The sequence below is a fragment of the Aplysia californica genome, unplaced genomic scaffold (genome assembly GCF_000002075.1).
Source record: "Aplysia californica isolate F4 #8 unplaced genomic scaffold, AplCal3.0 scaffold00240, whole genome shotgun sequence".
In the NCBI taxonomy this organism is placed as follows: Eukaryota; Metazoa; Mollusca; class Gastropoda; order Aplysiida; family Aplysiidae; genus Aplysia; species Aplysia californica.
The window spans coordinates 944,346-962,614 of NW_004797510.1; the positions used below are offsets into that span (position 1 = coordinate 944,346).

An 18,269-nucleotide genomic window follows, 5' to 3' on the forward strand; every position below is an offset into this window, starting at 1 on the left:
CTCTCTCTCTCCAGCCCCCCCCCTTTCCCCAAACTTTTAAAACTTAATTACGAGATAAAGATATTGCGCCCCGTTAAATTACCTCTGTTGGTATCATCCTGGACTACAGACAGGATAGCTCTGCTTTGAATCACAGACTGCGTATAAAGATATTGCGCCCCGTTAAATTACCTCTGTTGGTATCATCCTGGACTACAGACAGGATAGCCCTGCTTTGAATCACAGACTGCGTGTTCTTGAACTCGAGTCATGTTGTGGAGTTTTCAAGGCTCTCAACCCATTTTGCTCGGTCCTGTCGGAGACAGATGTTTAATTTGGAGGTTTCATTTCATCTCTTACATGCCCTTAAAGTGTATATTAGAGCTTTAAACCGATATACTCTTCCTTTAGCGACGAGGATATTTTAAACATGATCATTACTTAATATAAGGTGTGACGCTGTGACGCTGTGACGCTGTGGCGGTATATTTGATTAGAAAATGTGTGATTATTGATGCGGGCTTCGCGCTTTAAATGCAACAGAAGATGTGATTATTTTTTTAAATGTGCCTTTAATAAAAGATTTTCAGTAAAATCTAGACAGAAATCTGTTTTTAAATGGAGATTTAAAAAACCCAAAAATGTGATAACAATTACCAAACCGGAGGGACGCCCCCCGGGGCGGTGCTACTGATTGAAGAGTCTTTAAGGCCACTCCCAAAGGGGAAACTTTAATAATAATATGGTCTTATGCACAGTAGAATTGTAAACGGGCTGATTCATCAATGTCATGCTCATAACTGCCTGAACTGCAACAGGGAACTGCTGCTTATTCTTTCATAACACTTACTATTGTCATTTTCCTCTACTTCTTCTGTATGTTTGTCACACTCTTGTTACCCGCTATTTCCGGGGTGCCTTGATAGTCGAAGCAGACTTTGTGCTGTTTAAGCTAGAGAGGTAAGCAGAGTAATTTTAAGCCCTATTCCCTGTAAGGACTTCTCTGTTGACATCCACCCCTTGGCGCTCATATGACCTTACGCAGTTGCGAGCGTCGTAAAACCGCTACTAAAATTAAAAACCGTGGGGGAAGCGCAGTTAAATAACCTAATGGTATTGATAGGGGCGTTAAACCTGTACCATTTCACCATTTTTAAAACTGGTTGTCGTCCTTGGTGTGACATGTGTTGGCACTGGCTTTTGGTAATTGGATTGAAATGTCGAAAAGAGGAGCTGTGTTTTGTACTTTGTTTTCTTCAGATTTTCACAACATTGAATAAAACATAACGCCTGTACTGTGTTACTACAGAGGCGTCTATGGCATAATAACATTCATTTTTCGTTCTTTAAAAAATCCCCTTCCCCTGCCCAGCGAGAATGTTGGAGGCTTTAATAACTGTTTACAGACAGGCATCTTTTGGTAGCGCTCAACAAGTTATTTTTATTCATAGACTTGTGCGCCTAGACCATGTACTGTCATGGGTGCCGTTTTTTTCCCTCTCTCTAAAAAAAAGAAAAATCGTAGGTTCCGATATTACAGCCAAATAAAAGGCAGTGTCTAGCAATGTCTAGGTTAATATATGTCTATGAGTTCAATCTCCTCGTGGAGTGAATTTATATATGGAGTATCTCTGTATTTCTGCTGCGAAGTTGTATCCCTCTTAGCCCGGATTGATCCTGACAAACAGGTTAGAACCCCCCACCCCCTATATTAATAATATCTAATTATGTGGATGAGGGCATAAAACGCCTACATTTTTTTTAATGCGCCCGCCTTCTAGAGTAGACAATAACCTGATTTAGATGCGCAACTCAGTTTACCTTTGGGAACACGCCAAAAGGTTGCATAATGTACAGCGAATATAGATGTTCGTCAACTAACGAGAAAGGTGGTAATCTTCGTAATGTATATTGTTTGACGTTTGGCACGAGTTCCAACAAGAAAGACGATTTAAATAACGTCTGTAGTGTTGCGGTTTGGCATTTAATCATCGTGCGCAGAAGACGCGAGTTCCGTTCCCGCGTTGGGAGTTTTTCTAATTTTTTAAATTGAGTATATCCGTCTGTCTGCTGGGACGTTGTATCCCTGTCAGTCTGGTTGGCCCTGACGGGCAGGGTCGAAGCAGCCAACCTCCTAAATGAGTTAAATGGTGTCGATGGTGGCGTAAAATGCTTACAATTACTATAACTATTACGACGACCGTTTGAGGCTTGACACGACTTCAAATGAGGTTAGAATCTCTTTGAAGTCAGTTAATTTATAAATTAGTTAGATCTGGTTCATATCGGGTTTTGGATTTGGTCTCTACTTGGACCGAGCAGCCAAGACGTCGGATGTCTTTAAAACGAATCACTTACCTGTAATGTGAAGCAGGCATGAGGCGCCTGTGGGTTTTGGATGTGGGATTCAATGTCTGACGGGTTATACTTTTGTGGAAAACGTAGGCGTTTCGGCCTACCAAGGCACAAGTACGTGTACTTATATAGTATAATGCTTGTGTAGAAGTCACAATTCACACATGAACGTGCATTTATGCATACAGCTGCACATATACACACATGTACATTTCCTCACACATGCACACATAATGATCAAACTTACACACGTAGGAGAGCCTGCTCTTACGCATACTTACTCATTTTCACATTCCTGACTCCGTCCCCCTCTCCCTCTGTCTATTCCTCTCTGGACCAAGGAGCTTAGAACTTTTAATCTCCTTGCTCTGGACATACACACACACACACACGCACACACACACACACGCTCACACACGCGCACACACGCACACACACACACACACACACACACACACACACACACACTCACAGTCACTCACAAAAACGTACAAGCTGAAAGAATGGGACAACTGAGATTGATATTATTATTTTTTTCAATCCTTTATTATTTTTTGTGCTACCAGTTTTTCCCCTATATCCTGTACGCCCCTTAGACCTTTCGGCCTCGACTGTGTAACTGACCGTAACAGACTGCTCGAGGGCGAGGAGTTTATTAATCTGAGATTAAAGACTGTGCACTATTATCCCATTTTCCTAATTCTGTATAATGATAATAATAATAATAATAATAATAATAATAATAATAATAGCAATAATAATAATTATTATTATATATATTATATATATACATATATATATATATATATATATATATATATATATATATACTATATATATATATATATATATATATATATATATATATATATATATATATCTTAAGGCATTTTGACTTCATATCTTATTTAAAAGCCATTTTGCCTCCCTTAAACCTAATTCGATCAAAACAAACGAGTTTTTTTTTTTATAGACAAGTTGGTTGTATCTTCCTTGCCCAGAACAGGAAGCTTTTCGCGGGCTCATAGGAAATGAATCTTGATAATCAAATTAATTCGTTTCGAACGTTGGAAAGATGGGGCGTTTTGTATTGGGCCTCGCATTCCAGTACGCATAATTGTCTCTAGGGTCGGGTACATTGATGTTTCGTTCTACAAAGGACTGTTGGGGGCTATCGTAGTCTAGAAGTACGGTGTTCACCTCTCATTCAATAGGTCCCGGGCTCGAAACCTGACAGTGACACAAACTTTTTTTCTCTAAAATTGTCTCCTTTCATCCTGCTCTCTAACCGTGCACTGTCGTCTGCTTTCATCCCAACTTTCTGTTTGGCGTTCAATCTGTTCGCGGATGGTTGACTGGTGCTCTGGTTTGATTTGCTTCTTCTTTCCTATCAAACGTCAAGCGTCTTTTTCTCTCCTCCTTTTTGTGTTTGTTACTCTGTTGTAACCTCTCTAATCTTCGGCACTTATAACATGTCCTTTATGTGTTGCAAATGCCATAACTCTCTTACTAAAAACAATCTATTCATTAGCTCTTTGACACATAGCTCGATCGGATCGGATCCAATCTGATCGTAGAGATACGACCAGTCGAGTAGATGCGCACCCCGCTTAACTGATCCCTGGCAGCGGCGAGCAGTGCGTTTATTCATTAATGATTACATCGAGCCGATTGTTCCCCGGCAGAACAATAGTGGCACGGAATCGCATGCTCTGCAGCACCGAAACATAAACCTAATCTGTGGCCATTTGTGCCCGAGTGTTATGAGTTTTCAGCCAGGCGTGAAGGGGCTCTGTGAGTGTGCGCACCATTTTTGAGCCTTGAGTACATAATAATCCCTGTGATTGGTCTCACTGCGAGTCCTTCGATCCTTCCACGTCCTGAAAGGTAAGCCACCCAGCCAGAGCTCTGCCCGCACAGGGACTGGACTCGAGAGGGGTGTGTAGCACTTTCTAACACCGTGCCGTTTTCCTTCCCTTGTCCACAGCCCGCTACCTTTAGAATTACAACGCTCTATCTGACATTTTGGCCGTTTTGAGTTACTAAGACCTCGGGGTCAGAAACCAAATGTTCTATCTCTGCTCTATCAAATTCGTAAGATTATTCAGAGTCGTTATCAAGATGTTCAAAGAATTGTATTTCGAAAAAGTTTGACCTGATGTGACCTCAAATTTCTCGAAACTAGGTACTGAGCAGATAGAACTTTGTAACTCTGAGGTAGTGTACTGCTAAGTTAAGTCCAACTGGTGAAAATCTCAGACGTCCCTGGTCGCTGTTGCGTGGAGTGATTGATTACGTAAGCCGTATGGACCAGGGGTCTGTGTGCTTGCAGTAGATTTCTCGTCACGATCGGCAACTTCTGGCGTGTGGGGCCAGCTGCTCTGGTGATTGTCCTTCACTTGTGGAGTATATATAACAGGTGTGCTTTCAATCATCGCTGTCATGGAAATCAATTCGTGAGCCTGATTTTGGTTTTATTTATATTAATTGCGATCGTAACTTTTTGTCAGCATCTTGCGTTTATTCCCTCATCCAAAGTGTAATATTGACTTATTTATTCTTTTCTCCCCGTTCCGTTTATTGACATGCTGTCGTTTACGGTTTAAAAAAAGATATTTTTATCAATTAAAAAGATTACCACCCCTCCAAATCACTGCCCCATCCCCACACGTTCTCTTTTCATAGACTGTTACATTCGTTAAGTCAACGCCCCGCTTTCATTTCCAAAAAATTTTCATGTATCTACAATCTTGTTTGATTTACTTATAAAAAAACCCCGCTATCATTATTATTATTCTTTAATTAAGCACAACACTCTACTACTTTCCTAAAAAATGGCAGTCGTTTTGTTTGGTTGTATAACATTTGGAATCACCATTCTCTTAAAAAAAAAAAAAAGAAGAAGGAGCGTACATTGTAACAACTTGGGAAAACGAAACTAGGTCATTATACATGCAGTGTAGTGATATCCTTTATTTGTTGATAGTATTTAACAGAATCAAGTTTGACCGATTTAGGCTTTTGGCCGTTGCGCGCAGACGATGTGAGTGTGACTGAAATGTGAGGATCTATCGAGTATATTCTTCTATCATATTCTGTGATGATATCTCCCGCCTAAGCCTGGGTGACCCTTACGGGCAGGATATGAGCTGCCCGCCTCCTAAATGGCGTAAACTGTGTTACTGGTGGCGTAAAATTTATTTACAATCAATCACAGTGAACGTTTCCGGATGGTTTTTTTTTCCTGTTTTAAGTTTGTATTGGATTTTGCAGCTTTGTGAATTATAAAGTATGATATTTTCGAAATCAATCAAAGTTGCCGTTAATAAACGGTCAATGAATGACTGGCGGGCTCCTTGGTGTGGTCTGCTTCTTATGCTTCTTTTTAATATTGTTATGAAAATGTGTGTATGGAAAAGCTTCATTTGATCGTTATCGGCTACGTTTATAAATGTACTCGGCAATTTTGTTTTGTTTTGATCTCAATCGAGCACTGTAAATCAACTTTATAATGATTACATCTTTATTATTCTGCTCTTTGTCTCTGTAGATCGATGTCGTTTTTGGTCTCATGCAAACTATCCACGTCAGTTTGTGGTTTAGAATACCAGATATATCTTGCATTATGGGATGGGTGTCGCAATAACGGAACGGGGTGACATTTTGCCAAGATACGTTTTGCTTTCTTTTCGGAAGCGTTATATTTCAGTAAAGTTTATAGTAGAATTTATAGAATTTCAGAAGTCAGCAACACAGTGACAATCATTGGACGTGTCTCCTGCTGTGTCATATCGGACATGGCCTTGGCCACAACGGCCGGGTCGTTATCTTCTCGAAAGTGCTTGCTGATAGAGAGTACAGTTCACAATTGTCTCTCTCTCTCTCTCTCTCTCTCTCTCTCTCTCTCTCACACACACACACACACACACACACACACACACACACACACACACACACACACACACACACACACACACACATTCACCTTCACATTCAAACACACACACACACACACACACACACACACACACACACACACACACACCCACACCCACACACACAGCGCGCTAGCACTCACACTCTCTCTCTCTCTCTCTCTCTCTCTCTCTCTCTCTCTCTCTCTCTCTCTCTCTCTCTCTCTCTCTCTCTCTCTCTCATCACCTCTAAACTTTGGCACTTTTTATGACATTATTGTGTTGCAAATGCCGTAAAACTCTCACTAAAACTAAACTTTAAAAAAAGAAAGAGCTTGTTTGGACTTTGTGTGCCAGACTACTACTGTCGTAAACATGAGTCTTCGGGTTGTTGGTTTTTGAAAAAAAATTACCCTCAGCTGACTTCTCACTTTCTTTTTCCACCTCTGCGTTTTTGTCTTTTAAATGTGATTTTCATTTTATCATTTTTGGGGTTTTTTTTGCTCGCTTTGGTGGTTTTCATACCTCCCCCACCGATTCGTTCCGATTTGTTAGAGATTGACGATAAAATCAGGGGAGTCCGATTTGTAAATAACGTTACAGAGTGAAAAGGAGCGTGAAAACCCATACAATAGTAATACTCCCAGCAGTGAGTCTTATCACGTTTTGTCTAACCTTTAATCCTTTGTGTATATAAGCATGAGCTTATTAAGAATGTTGTTTTCTCGGTTCTGTGGGGACCTACCGGCGCCTGCCTGGAATTCCTTACTTATGGTAGCGAGGTTTTCATCTGTGCTGCTGCCTCTAGATTGGGCATTATCTGTGTAGTTGTGCTGTGTGAATTTGAGGATACCAAACTCCTCGGAAACTTCGAAGTGTGAAGGCACTTTTCGTGCTGTTCGAATATCATGTGCGAATATATATATATATATATATATATATATATATATATTAGTTCCTAAGGGTTTTGCGAGAACAAAATTAGGTCATGGTGTGGCGGAGATTAGGTGTTTTACTAGAGAGTAACGTAAAAGGAATAGCTCTAGAGAGATGACAGTTAAAGACGATAGATGTTTAAAAGGAAATAAAAGGAGTAAACCACACCAGAATGCTCCCTAATCACCCACAGTGCGAATTAAAAAGAAACAACTTATTTGTATTTAGATGCATACTATTTTATAACTCTTGTTGGATTCCTTTAACACCCTGTCTCGGTATCATTATGTACAAAGTGTCTCTGTATGTTTTAGATATAATAATTTACTTTTTACGACAGGTTAAGATAAAAAGAGACAAAAATTCATTGTTCATTAAAATGTCACTGCTTTCGAATGACTCTGCTACTACGCTTCGAACGTCTGTGGATTGGAGGGTCGAGAGCAAGAGAGGTAGGGAGAGAGAGAGAGAGAGGGGGGGGGGAGAGAAAGAGAGAGAGAAAAAGAGATAGAGATAGGTGGATAGAAAGATAGAGATAATTAGATAGATAGATAGATAGATAGATAGATAGATAGATAGATAGATAGATAGATAGATAGATAGATAGATAGATAGATAGAGAGAGAGAGAGAGAGAGAGAGAGAGAGAGAGAGAGAGAGAGAGAGAGAGGGAGAGAGAGAGGGAGAGAGAGAGAGAGAGAGAGAGAGAGAGAGAGAGAGAGAGAGAGAGAGAGAGAGAGAGAGAGAGAGAGATAGTTGACTGGTTAATGAAACTAACAAAAGCATCTAATCTCTTGCACGTATATAACTTATTTGTGTTGCAAGTGCCATGAATTCTAACTAAAACTAAATTCGACTACCACCACTTTAGTTCATATTCCCGCTTCAATTAGGTTTCTCAAAAACTGTAACTCACGAACGATCTTTCTGCCACCGCTTAAACTCATTGCACATGAGGACGCACATTATGCTAATTCTACAACGCCCTAAGACGCGCAATTTAAAAATACAGAAGCATTACTTTGTTATTCGTATTATATATAGCTTTTTCTATTCTACTTTCTTTATGAGAAACTTAAAAAGGCTGGCAACAAAACGTTTACTATTAAACTTACAAATTCGTGTTTCTGATATTGTGTATGATGGTATGAAATATGCCACAACACTGTCTTTGTTCAACTGCTGTACATGTTCGCCACGTCCTCATAGGATGAATTTCATATAAAACTTTCAGCAGAATTCTGCCGTATTTTTTAAATAATAATAATAATAACAGATAGCATTTGTATAGCGCATATCCCCGCTCAACAGCAGGCTCTATGCGCTTTACACTATATTATTACCCCAGCAGACCATAGAACACTCCGAAACATTCTCAGCTCCCCGGGAAGCATACAGTGCAAGCAGCTGATTAAGCGCTCAAACACTAACAAACTGACAAGATCTTTCGCTGTCTATAGCCGGGTACTCATTTCCACCTGGGTGAAGTGAGGAAAATTCGTGTAAAGTGCCTTTCCCAAGGACACAACGTCAGGCCCTTGACGGGATTCGAACCCACGACCTTACGGTTGCGAGTCCGAGAGCCTAACCACTAGGCCACCGACGCCACGTACAGTATATTTTATACAGTTTTTACAATATTATTGGAGAGAAAAAAAAAGAAAGAAAAAGGAAAAAAAGAACGTTGTTCCCCAGAATGTTATCTTTTATAAAGCAAATGATGTTTTATTGGTAACAACATTCAGTTTTTGGCTTTGCTATAGTATTATTTTAAAAATTGCATATACTGTATTTTCAAAAAATGACAGCAAGATTCCTGTCGTGTCTTGGCCGACCCAGTCGACCCCTGTGCCTCATATCCGAAGGTGACGAAAGAATAATATTGTTGTTGCTGCCAGGCAAAGAAATCCCCGAGATCAATGAGAGCAGGAGATCGAACGTTAATGATCGAGGTGGAAGAAAGTCAACGTGAAGCCCTTTCAAGGCGGCTGTGTTTTCTTTATAATGGGGAACTGTCTGTGTCGGCCAGCCCCTGACACCCCCCCCCCCTCTGCAAACCCACCATCCTCTTATATTGGTCTTTTCTCTTGCACCACCACCCCCCCCCCCTTCTTCTCGAATATTTTGCCTCTGTGCTGTCTTGATCTTTTTCTTGTTCTAAAGCATTATACACCCTCTTGCGCACGCACGCACACACATACACACACGCACGCGCACGCACGCACGCACGCACACACACACACACACACACACACACACACACACACACACACACACACACACACACATACACACACACAAGACTTTTATGTGCGCTTCCAATAAATCGTTTTGGCACCCTAGAATATTAGGGATAAGGAAGGCCAGTGAGCGAGAAAATTAGAGGGTGGGGGGGGGGGGGGGACTAGAGTGGAACAGAGAGTGAGAGAGAGAGAGAGAGAGAGAGAGAGAGAGAGAGAGAGAGAGAGAGAGAGAGAGAGAGAGAGGGAGAGAGAGAGAAAGAGAGAGAGAGAGAGAGAGAGGGAGAGAGGGAGAGAGAGAGAGAAAAGGCGGGTACCAGGAGGCGAGAATAGAAGAAAGAGAAAGAAAAATAATTAAGTATCAATAAAATATATAAATATATGCATTTAATCATTTAATTTCAGGTAGTAGATCTGTCCAACATGATCTCCCGGCAGAACAATGTTACTTTCCCTTCAATCATGGCGGGCTTTACTTTTCTTTCCAGTCGATGAAAACAACACTTGACGATAAGGCACGGGGGGACATGTCGAGCCATAATGAGCTGTTCCGTCGCTTACCCCATGCCGAGTTTGGTTACCGACCGAACGACACTCAAGCCCTAACGTGCTTTGTTCCGTTCCCTCTCATGAAACGACCGACTTGCCATTCGACTCAATATTATAAGCATTGATAGGACAGGATCCTCGAAGAATGAAGGAAATGAATATAATTAAACTGCAGGTCGTACATAATACCGTTCCAGCTCTCCGAATAACCCCCCCCCCCCTCAAAAGTTGAAGAAGAAAGTGAGAAGTCGGAATAACGTAAAAATAGAAGAAAAAAGGGAATAAAGCCTTTTCGTTTACAACAGTCGTCTCGACGCTACTTTTCAACTTTTAAACAACGTTTTCGTTCATTGTATATTTAGATTTTGCTTTGTCTTGTTCCAGTTAGTTTTCTTTTTTTTTTTTTTTTTTTTAATTTTTGTCTTTTTTGATGGAGAAAAAAAATAAGAGGGTTGGAGAAACGTTGGGAAAAATCCTGCTCCTTTTACTTGCATGACCCGACACAGTTGGACGTGATGCCATGGATTTCTAATAATAATGATAATAATAATTGCATTTATATAGCGCATATCCATGCTCAAGAGCATGCTCTATGCGCTTTACAGCTATTATTACCCCAGCAGACCCTCTGAGGGGGCTCTCGTGGTATAGAGGTTAAGGTGTTGGCCTCTCATTCAAAGGTCCCGGGTTCGAATCCGGGTAGCGACCGAAAACTTTTCTTCTCTAAAATTGTCTCCTTTCACCTCCTTTCCTGCTCTCTAGCAATGTTCTGTTGTCTGCTTTCATGTCCTCTTTCTGCCCCCACCCCCTCACCTCCTTTGCCCCCTCCTTTGGGCTCCTGGCTCTTTCTACTGCTACTCCTTGGCTCCTCCTTGCTGCTGTCTTTCTGCCACACCCATGATCTTCTGGTAAGAAAAAACTACACCTAGCCTTCTCGGACAAGGGCGAAAAATTTCGGAGGGCCCGTGTGTAAGTTGCGCACGTTAAAGAACCCTTGGTGGTCTAAAATCGATAACAGTAGGCTTCGGCCGCCACCCGGGCAAAATTCAAAATTTCCTACCAACTGAAAATATTAGGTGTGTCCCGCGCGCTCATATGACCTAATGCAGTTGCGAGCGCCGTAAAACACTTTACAAAAACAAAAAGACCCTCTGAGAACACTCCGAAACATTCCCAGCTTCCGCGGAAGCATACCGTGCAAGCTGCGGATTTCACGCGCTCAAACACTATCAAACTGACAAGATCGTTCACTGTCTATGGCCAGGTACCCATTCCCACCTGGGTGAAGTGAGGAAAATTTGTGCAAAGTGCCTTTCCCAAGGACAAAACGTCGGGCCCCTGACGGGATTGGAACCCACGACCTTACGGTTGCGAGTCCGAGAGCCTAACCACTAGGCCACCAACGCCTCATTTCTCCGATATTGTATTCTTGGGAAAGACAAATCTCCTATTTGGCTCGGTTCTTTCGGAGATGAAAGTTGAACCTGGAGATCCTGCCTCTTTAATGACATAACAGTGTTGATAGGGGCATTAAACGTACTCTCTTTTCATCCTTTCTCCTTTTCTTAAATTTTCTACATTATAAGCTCCCCCGGTTCTCCTTTATCGTGTGTTTTGTTTTAAGATTGTCAGTCGTTTCAATATCTTTATAATAATATATATATATATATATATATATATAGATAGATAGATAGATAGATAGATAGATATATATATAGATAGATAGATAGATATAGATATAGATATATAACTCTTACATTATGGAGTGTTTATGGGATGTCTTACAGGTGATTGAAGGGCCCCACTAGTAGGTTCCACTTCTTTACTTTCCCCCAGTTGTTTCTGTCTGTCTGTTTTACTTTTTCCCGGCAGTAAATATGACCATTGTTGTGTCGATGTGCTTCTTCTCTTTACTCAAACTCACTCTCAATGGGAAGTCTAAATTCTTGAAATTACATTCTCTTTAAAACCAAATAGTGAATCTAAACCCCATTCTAAGCGGAATTTGGGTAGTTTCAAAGTCGATGTCGTTTTCGAGACACCTAAGAAAAAAAACCCAGAAGGAATGCGACAGAGACTGGACCTCAAATGGAATCAAAAGAAGAACTTGCACGTTACAGCCAAGTTTATCAGCGACGTTGTCCTTCGTAGCGTGATAGACTGGCCTTCCCAGTGATTGCTCTTGCAATTATATTCTCCTGATTGCCCTACTTGCTGTGGGTTTTTTAAAATTATTATTATTAATTTGACGCCCGCTTCTTTTACAGTATTGCTGTGCGTTATTTTATTACGATAGCACAGAGGCTGCACACGCATTTTTCCGGAAACAAGTCCCATGTGCTGCAAATTTATTATGGTCTAAGGCTCACACTGGTTTTTGGAGGTATTTTAGGGAGGGGGGGGGGCGTTTTTAATAATAAGGTAAAGGTCACGAGATTTGGAGGTTCGGATAACTTTCAAGAGATAGGAATAAATGGAGCGGGGTATTATCTCCCCAAATATCAGTTTGTCCATTCACCCCAAGCCAGCAGAAACTGATAAAATCTTAAAAAAGGGGAAAAACGTTCAGCCAATTAGGTTCTTCGAGGCAAACCATGAGCCAAAATTTGGCCAGAGAGAGAAATTTCAAGTAATTATATCAACGAACTCCAATTTAGTTCCCTCCAAGGTAGTTTATTACACTAATTTTGTACTGGTGACACGCACACTTTTTTTTAAAGCTACACGAGGATTGTTGGAATGCGCGACTGAGAGGTCCTACGTATTTTCTTTTTCCTTGTCGTTTCTATCTGTCCTTTGTTTTCCTTCCTATTTATGGCCTTTATTATATCGATTTGCTTCTGTTTACTCAAACTCAAAACTCTAACGAAGCTCCGTGCTCTGTACAGGGAGACTCTCGTGCCTTTTTGGTGGCTAGAAGTCACCCGGGTGTAGGCTATAGTGTTGAATGGAGAAATATCGTGTTACTTACTTGGTGTTATTGATCGTTGTTTCTTCAACTGAAGGCTGAACACGTCTTCGTTGGGGTCTTTTCTTCTTCTTCTTCTTCTTCTTCTTCTTCTTCTTCTTCTTCTTCTTCTTCTTCTTCTTCTTCTTCTTCTTCTTCTTCTTCTTCTTCTTCTTCTTCTTCTTCTTCTTCTTCTTCTTCTTCTTCTTCTTCTTCTTCTTCTCCTTCTCCTTCTCCTTCTCCTTCTCCTTCTCCTTCTTCTTCTTCTTCTCCTTCTTCTCCTTCTCCTCCTCCTCCTCCTCCTCCTCCTCCTCCTCCTCCTCCTCCTCCTCCTCCTCCTCCTCCTCCACCCCCTCCTCCTCCTCCTCCTCCTCCTCCTCCTCCTCCTCCTCCTCTTCCTCCTGTTTTTTTTTCTTCTTTGGGATTTAGGGAGGGCGGTGAGGGACAACGTTGAAGGGTAAATAGACCAGCGTTGCGTTTTGTTTTGGGGCTGTCCTTCATAATACATTTTATATTATTATTAGATTGGTGTGTTGGAATGTTGTTATTGTTAAACATATTTTACAGTTATGCTAATTAATTGTTCTTCTTGTTCTTTTTACGTGAGTGTGAAATTCATTTGAAGCTTTGATTTTTAAATGGAATCAAAGTTTATTGATTTGTGTGTAAAGTAAGTCTTTCTTCCATTTTTCATAAGTTTTAAATGGATTCTAAGTTTATTGATTTCAGTGTACCGTAAATCCCTCTTCCATTTTCATGAGCTTTAAGCCAGGATATGTACCCAGGAAGTTCGTCTGGACATTTCAATGGCTCAACTTCTGCTCGCATCTCGAGCTTGCAATACGGATCAAAGCCTTTAATTTCAACGGGGAAAAGGTTGAAAAAAAGAGGGGTGGGGGTCGCTTAATCTGTTGTCGAGAATGCAGTCAAAACGCTCAAAACTGAACTTGAATAAAAACTTATTTTCACAGTTATCAAATTACTTCTGATTCATTGTTGACAGAGTAAGCCACGTATCAAGCATCTTTTTTTCCACGAGCGTTTGAGAAAATTGTAGAAGAAAGAACATCCCATCTTCAACATGTTGTTTGTGAGCTTTTGAAGTACAAGTGCATGACTTGCATTGTACAAGAGTGGTACAATATAGAACGTCATACTTTCAACAATTTTGAAATATGATGTAATCTTTGTCATGCTATTTGCCGTCTCCGTGTGTGACAACTAGTGTGGCTTGTAACATTTTTGTAAAGGTATTGAAATAAATTTGTCCACTTAAGGAAAGTGTCATGCGACATATCTGCTTTATAGAGCCTTGAATATAGATTCTAGTCAGATATATTTCTTCTCCCCCCTCCCTTTTTTTTTGCACCCACCGTTACTCTTTTTATTCGGAGTAAGGGGGCTGGGGTTGGAAAGGGGATAGGCATCAATATTGATTTCTATCACAGACAGGTTATCAATGAAAAGACATTGACTGAGAGAAATGATGATGTAAAGACCAATTTTTTTAAAAAGCAACAACAAAAAACCCAACCCCCCCCCAAAAAAAAAACACACAAAAAAACCCCCCACCAAAACTTAAAACAAAAAACAAAAAGAACAAACACACACACACACAAAACTCACCATGAAATGGGAAGTAGGAAGTGTATTCAGCAGCCTGAAAACATCCAATGGGGTCTCGAAAAATACTGCCTTTGGGCCTATATTCATTTCCGTGCAATGTTCTGAAATACAATGATTCTGATTGCGACAGAGATGTATGGTTAATATTGAAGTGAAAAAATGAGGGTCGAGTGTTTGGCTATTGTACTGTTGTATGTGTTTAACAACGCAAGTGCTGAAAACATCATGGTCAGAATGATGATGATGATGATGATGATGATGATGATGATGATGATGATGATGATGATGATGATGATGATAATGATGATGATGATGATTAAATATTAAATTTGAATGATGAGGATGAGGATGATAATGATGATGATGATGATTAAATATTAAATTTGAAAAGCCTACTAAGTCTCAAACCCTTTTTTTTATTCCCTGCTATCTAAAATGATGATGATGATGATGATGATGATGATGATGATGATGATGATGATGATGATGATGATGATGATGATGATGGTGATGATGATGATGACTACATGCAAACGAAAAATAAAAGATTCTTTTAACATGTTGCAAGGGGCCTATTGTGCTAACTTTTTGCCCCTCTACCCCCTCTCCCAATCATTTTCCACTTTTCTCACTCACTTTCTAAATGGCCTAAACAGGGATTTCAAACTCAAATTATCGGAGGCGACTAGGGGTGGGGACCGGGTGAGCCTGGGCCGCATCATGTATTCCACAAAAGAACCCAGTAAAAAATAAAACATGAAGAAAAAAGGTTTCAAGTAATTATTTAAAAGTACAATTGATTTTTTTATTTAGAGCATATCTTCTTAATTAACTTTTAACCTACTCCTTGCTGCTGCCAAAGACATTGCAGCGCTTATTCGTATTCGAATAGCTCATTTACATTTGAGCCGGACAAACACAACGGTTGGCCCGCGGGTCGCGACTTTGAGATCTCGACTTTACATGAATGTCCGTTTTGGCTGGGTCCTTTCGGAGATGTACGTTAAACTCGGAGGTCCCGCCTCTTAAATAACCTAATAGTGTTGTAGGGGCGTTTAACCTATAATTTCTATTTTCACCTCCTCCCACAGCGCTGCTCCTGTGTTGCCATGGGCGGCTGAAGGTGGGCCAGGAGGAACTATTTGACGCGGAGGAACTGCTGAAGGAGGCGTTAGAGGGCCTGGCCGACAACCCGGACTGCTTTGTGCTCAAGTCCTGTGTACACTACAACCTGGGACAGCTTAGGTGAGGAACGTGTCACAGTAGCAAGTCTGCAAACTATCCCGAATTTGCCGAGAGTGTCCCGGATTCGGCAACTGGGAATTTGAATGCTATATCAAAACCAGTCCCATTTGATGTGTGTGTGTGTGTGTGTGTGTGTGTGTGTGTGTGTGTGTGTGTGTGTGTGCGTGTATATATATATATTTGAGAAGAAAAGAAGTAGTAAAAAAGGTTTTCAAAATGGGTATTTCAATGTAAAGCGCATTGAGCTACTTTTTTTGGAAATGCGCTAGATCTATATAAATGTTATATATTATTATATAAGTATCAAAACTAGTCCCGTTTGAGGTAATGTTATTCTTTGTTGCGCAATCTAGTGTTAAATCGTTGGGTGTCCCTGATTGAGTTTTGAAACAGTTGGCAACAATACTAACAGCAGCAACAGTAGCCCAACAAATTAAAGCTACACCATCAACCTCAAGGCAGCAGTTAGCGAACTGTGTTTTTGTAGGGTTTGGTTTATCATCATTGGATTCCTTCTCATGGCTTGTAATCATAGAATTGTACTTTTAGATTCGTGCACTGTCTGTCATGGCTGCCACTCTTTGATGATCTCTATACTTCCGTCATGTGTATACATACAAAGTAGAGTATATGCAGTTTTTACAATTTTACAGGAGAGCCAAATACACGTTTTTCTATTTACCTAGAAAACTCTTTGCCAACATTCCAAGTCAATATTTTTAAGAATACAATTTCGATAATAACTACCTTGTTTTCTTTTACAAATGTTGTTTTCTTGGGTACAACATTCCGATTTTTGGCTCTCCTGTCAAATTTTAAAACTGCATATTATTTTTAACTGTATTTTTTTAAAATGAGGGCAGTATAAAAGCTTGGCTGTGAAGCGAGCGCAGTGTGGGCCTCGACAGTTACGCCCAAATGAAGAACAACATAATATCAGTCTTGCTTTTAATAGTCAAATGCGTGTTATATCTCCAGCCCCTAACTGCAGCTACAAGAACAGCAAGGAAAAAAACAACCCAAACGCAACGACAAAATTGTAAACCAAAATCATCAACCATGACAACTGCAACAGCAACAGTAACAAGAAAAACTACTATAACAAGAACAGCTGCAATAATAACAGCAGCAGCAGCAGCAGCAGTAATAACAATAGCAACAATCACAACAACAGCAACAATACTAACAGCAGCAACAGTAGCTCAACTAAAGCTACACCATCAACCACAAGGCAGCAGTTAGCGTACTGTGTTTTTGCAGGGTTTAGTTTATTTGTTTGTTTGTTTGTTGTTTTGTTTTTTTCGCTGCATAACTCTAACGTGCACGGTGATATGCGGTTCTCTCTTTACAGAGCGTCACAAGAAGACTTTCTGCGCGCCGAGTCCTGTCTCAGAGAGGCAGCTCGCCTACGGAGCCAGTGGTTTGGGCGTTCGCATCCCCTTGTGGCCGATGTGTTAGTGTCTCTAGGACACTTGTTGGCCTCACATTCCAACTCCAAAGGGTGAGTGCGGTCTCAAAGTGTAGCAGTTGTTTTTGTTGTTGTTGTTGTTTCTGTTGATGTTTCGGTTGTTGTTGTTGGTGGTGGTGGTGGTGATGGTGTTGCTGTTATTGTTGTTGCTGTTGAAGTTTTAAACTTATCTGTTTCTTATGTTTGTTGTTGTTGTTGTACTTGTTAATGTTACGGTTGTTGTTGTTGTTATTGTACTTTAAAACTATTTATTTCCTATATTGCTGTTAGTGTTGTTGTTGTTGTTGTTGTTGTTGTTGTTGTGTTGAAGATGCTAATGTTGTAGTTGTTGTTGATATTAATGTTGTTGATGTTGTGGTTGTTGTAGCTATTGTTGTTGTTGCTGTTGCATTTTATAACGTATCTGTTTCACGTGTTTGCTGTTGTTGTTCTTTAAAAACTTAGACTCTATTTGTTTACCATGTTGTTATTGTTATTGTTGTTTGCTCTTTCCAACCTTTGTAAGAATCGTTAAAGTATATACACAAAAAATAATAAAGACCACAAATACCAAAACGTGATTTTATCACCACATAATGCTGTATATATTATCCCACACATTCAATTGCATGTATTGTTAAGGGGGGGGGGCTACACCCCCAAAATCAAAATTCGGCTAAAAATCATGGAATTTGAGTTGTAGGCATTTTTCAGCTTCCTTAGCCTCTCGTACAACTATTTCATGGCATAAGAACCCCCAAAAACTGTATTTTTTCCCATACCGGACATGTTTGTAACCGCCATTTCCTCATAAAGTCAGTATTTTATTTTTCTTTATCGGCCGTTTTCTCAAAATGCGACTTTTCTCTATACTTTTTTGAATAACTCAACCATTTTTCATCCAATCTTCATGAAATTTTCACAGAATGAAGAAAAGAGGTAGTACTAAAAATTATTTTCTGTTGAATTTTTTATATATGGAATAGATTTTTGGTGGTGGTGTCTGGAGTGTGGATTTTCACGGATTTTTCG

General features: G+C 40.2%; 1 protein-coding gene across 1 annotated transcript in view; it reads left to right on the plus strand.

Moving 5' to 3' along the window:
• Nucleotides 1-18,269, plus strand: part of LOC101859488 — a gene marked incomplete in the record, with an annotated part of 48,761 nt that overhangs the window by 25,755 nt on the left and 4,737 nt on the right. Inside the window, 1 exon segment of the mRNA XM_035970239.1 lies at nucleotides 15,637-15,790. Within this exon segment, the coding sequence (XP_035826132.1) occupies nucleotides 15,637-15,790 (154 nt within the window).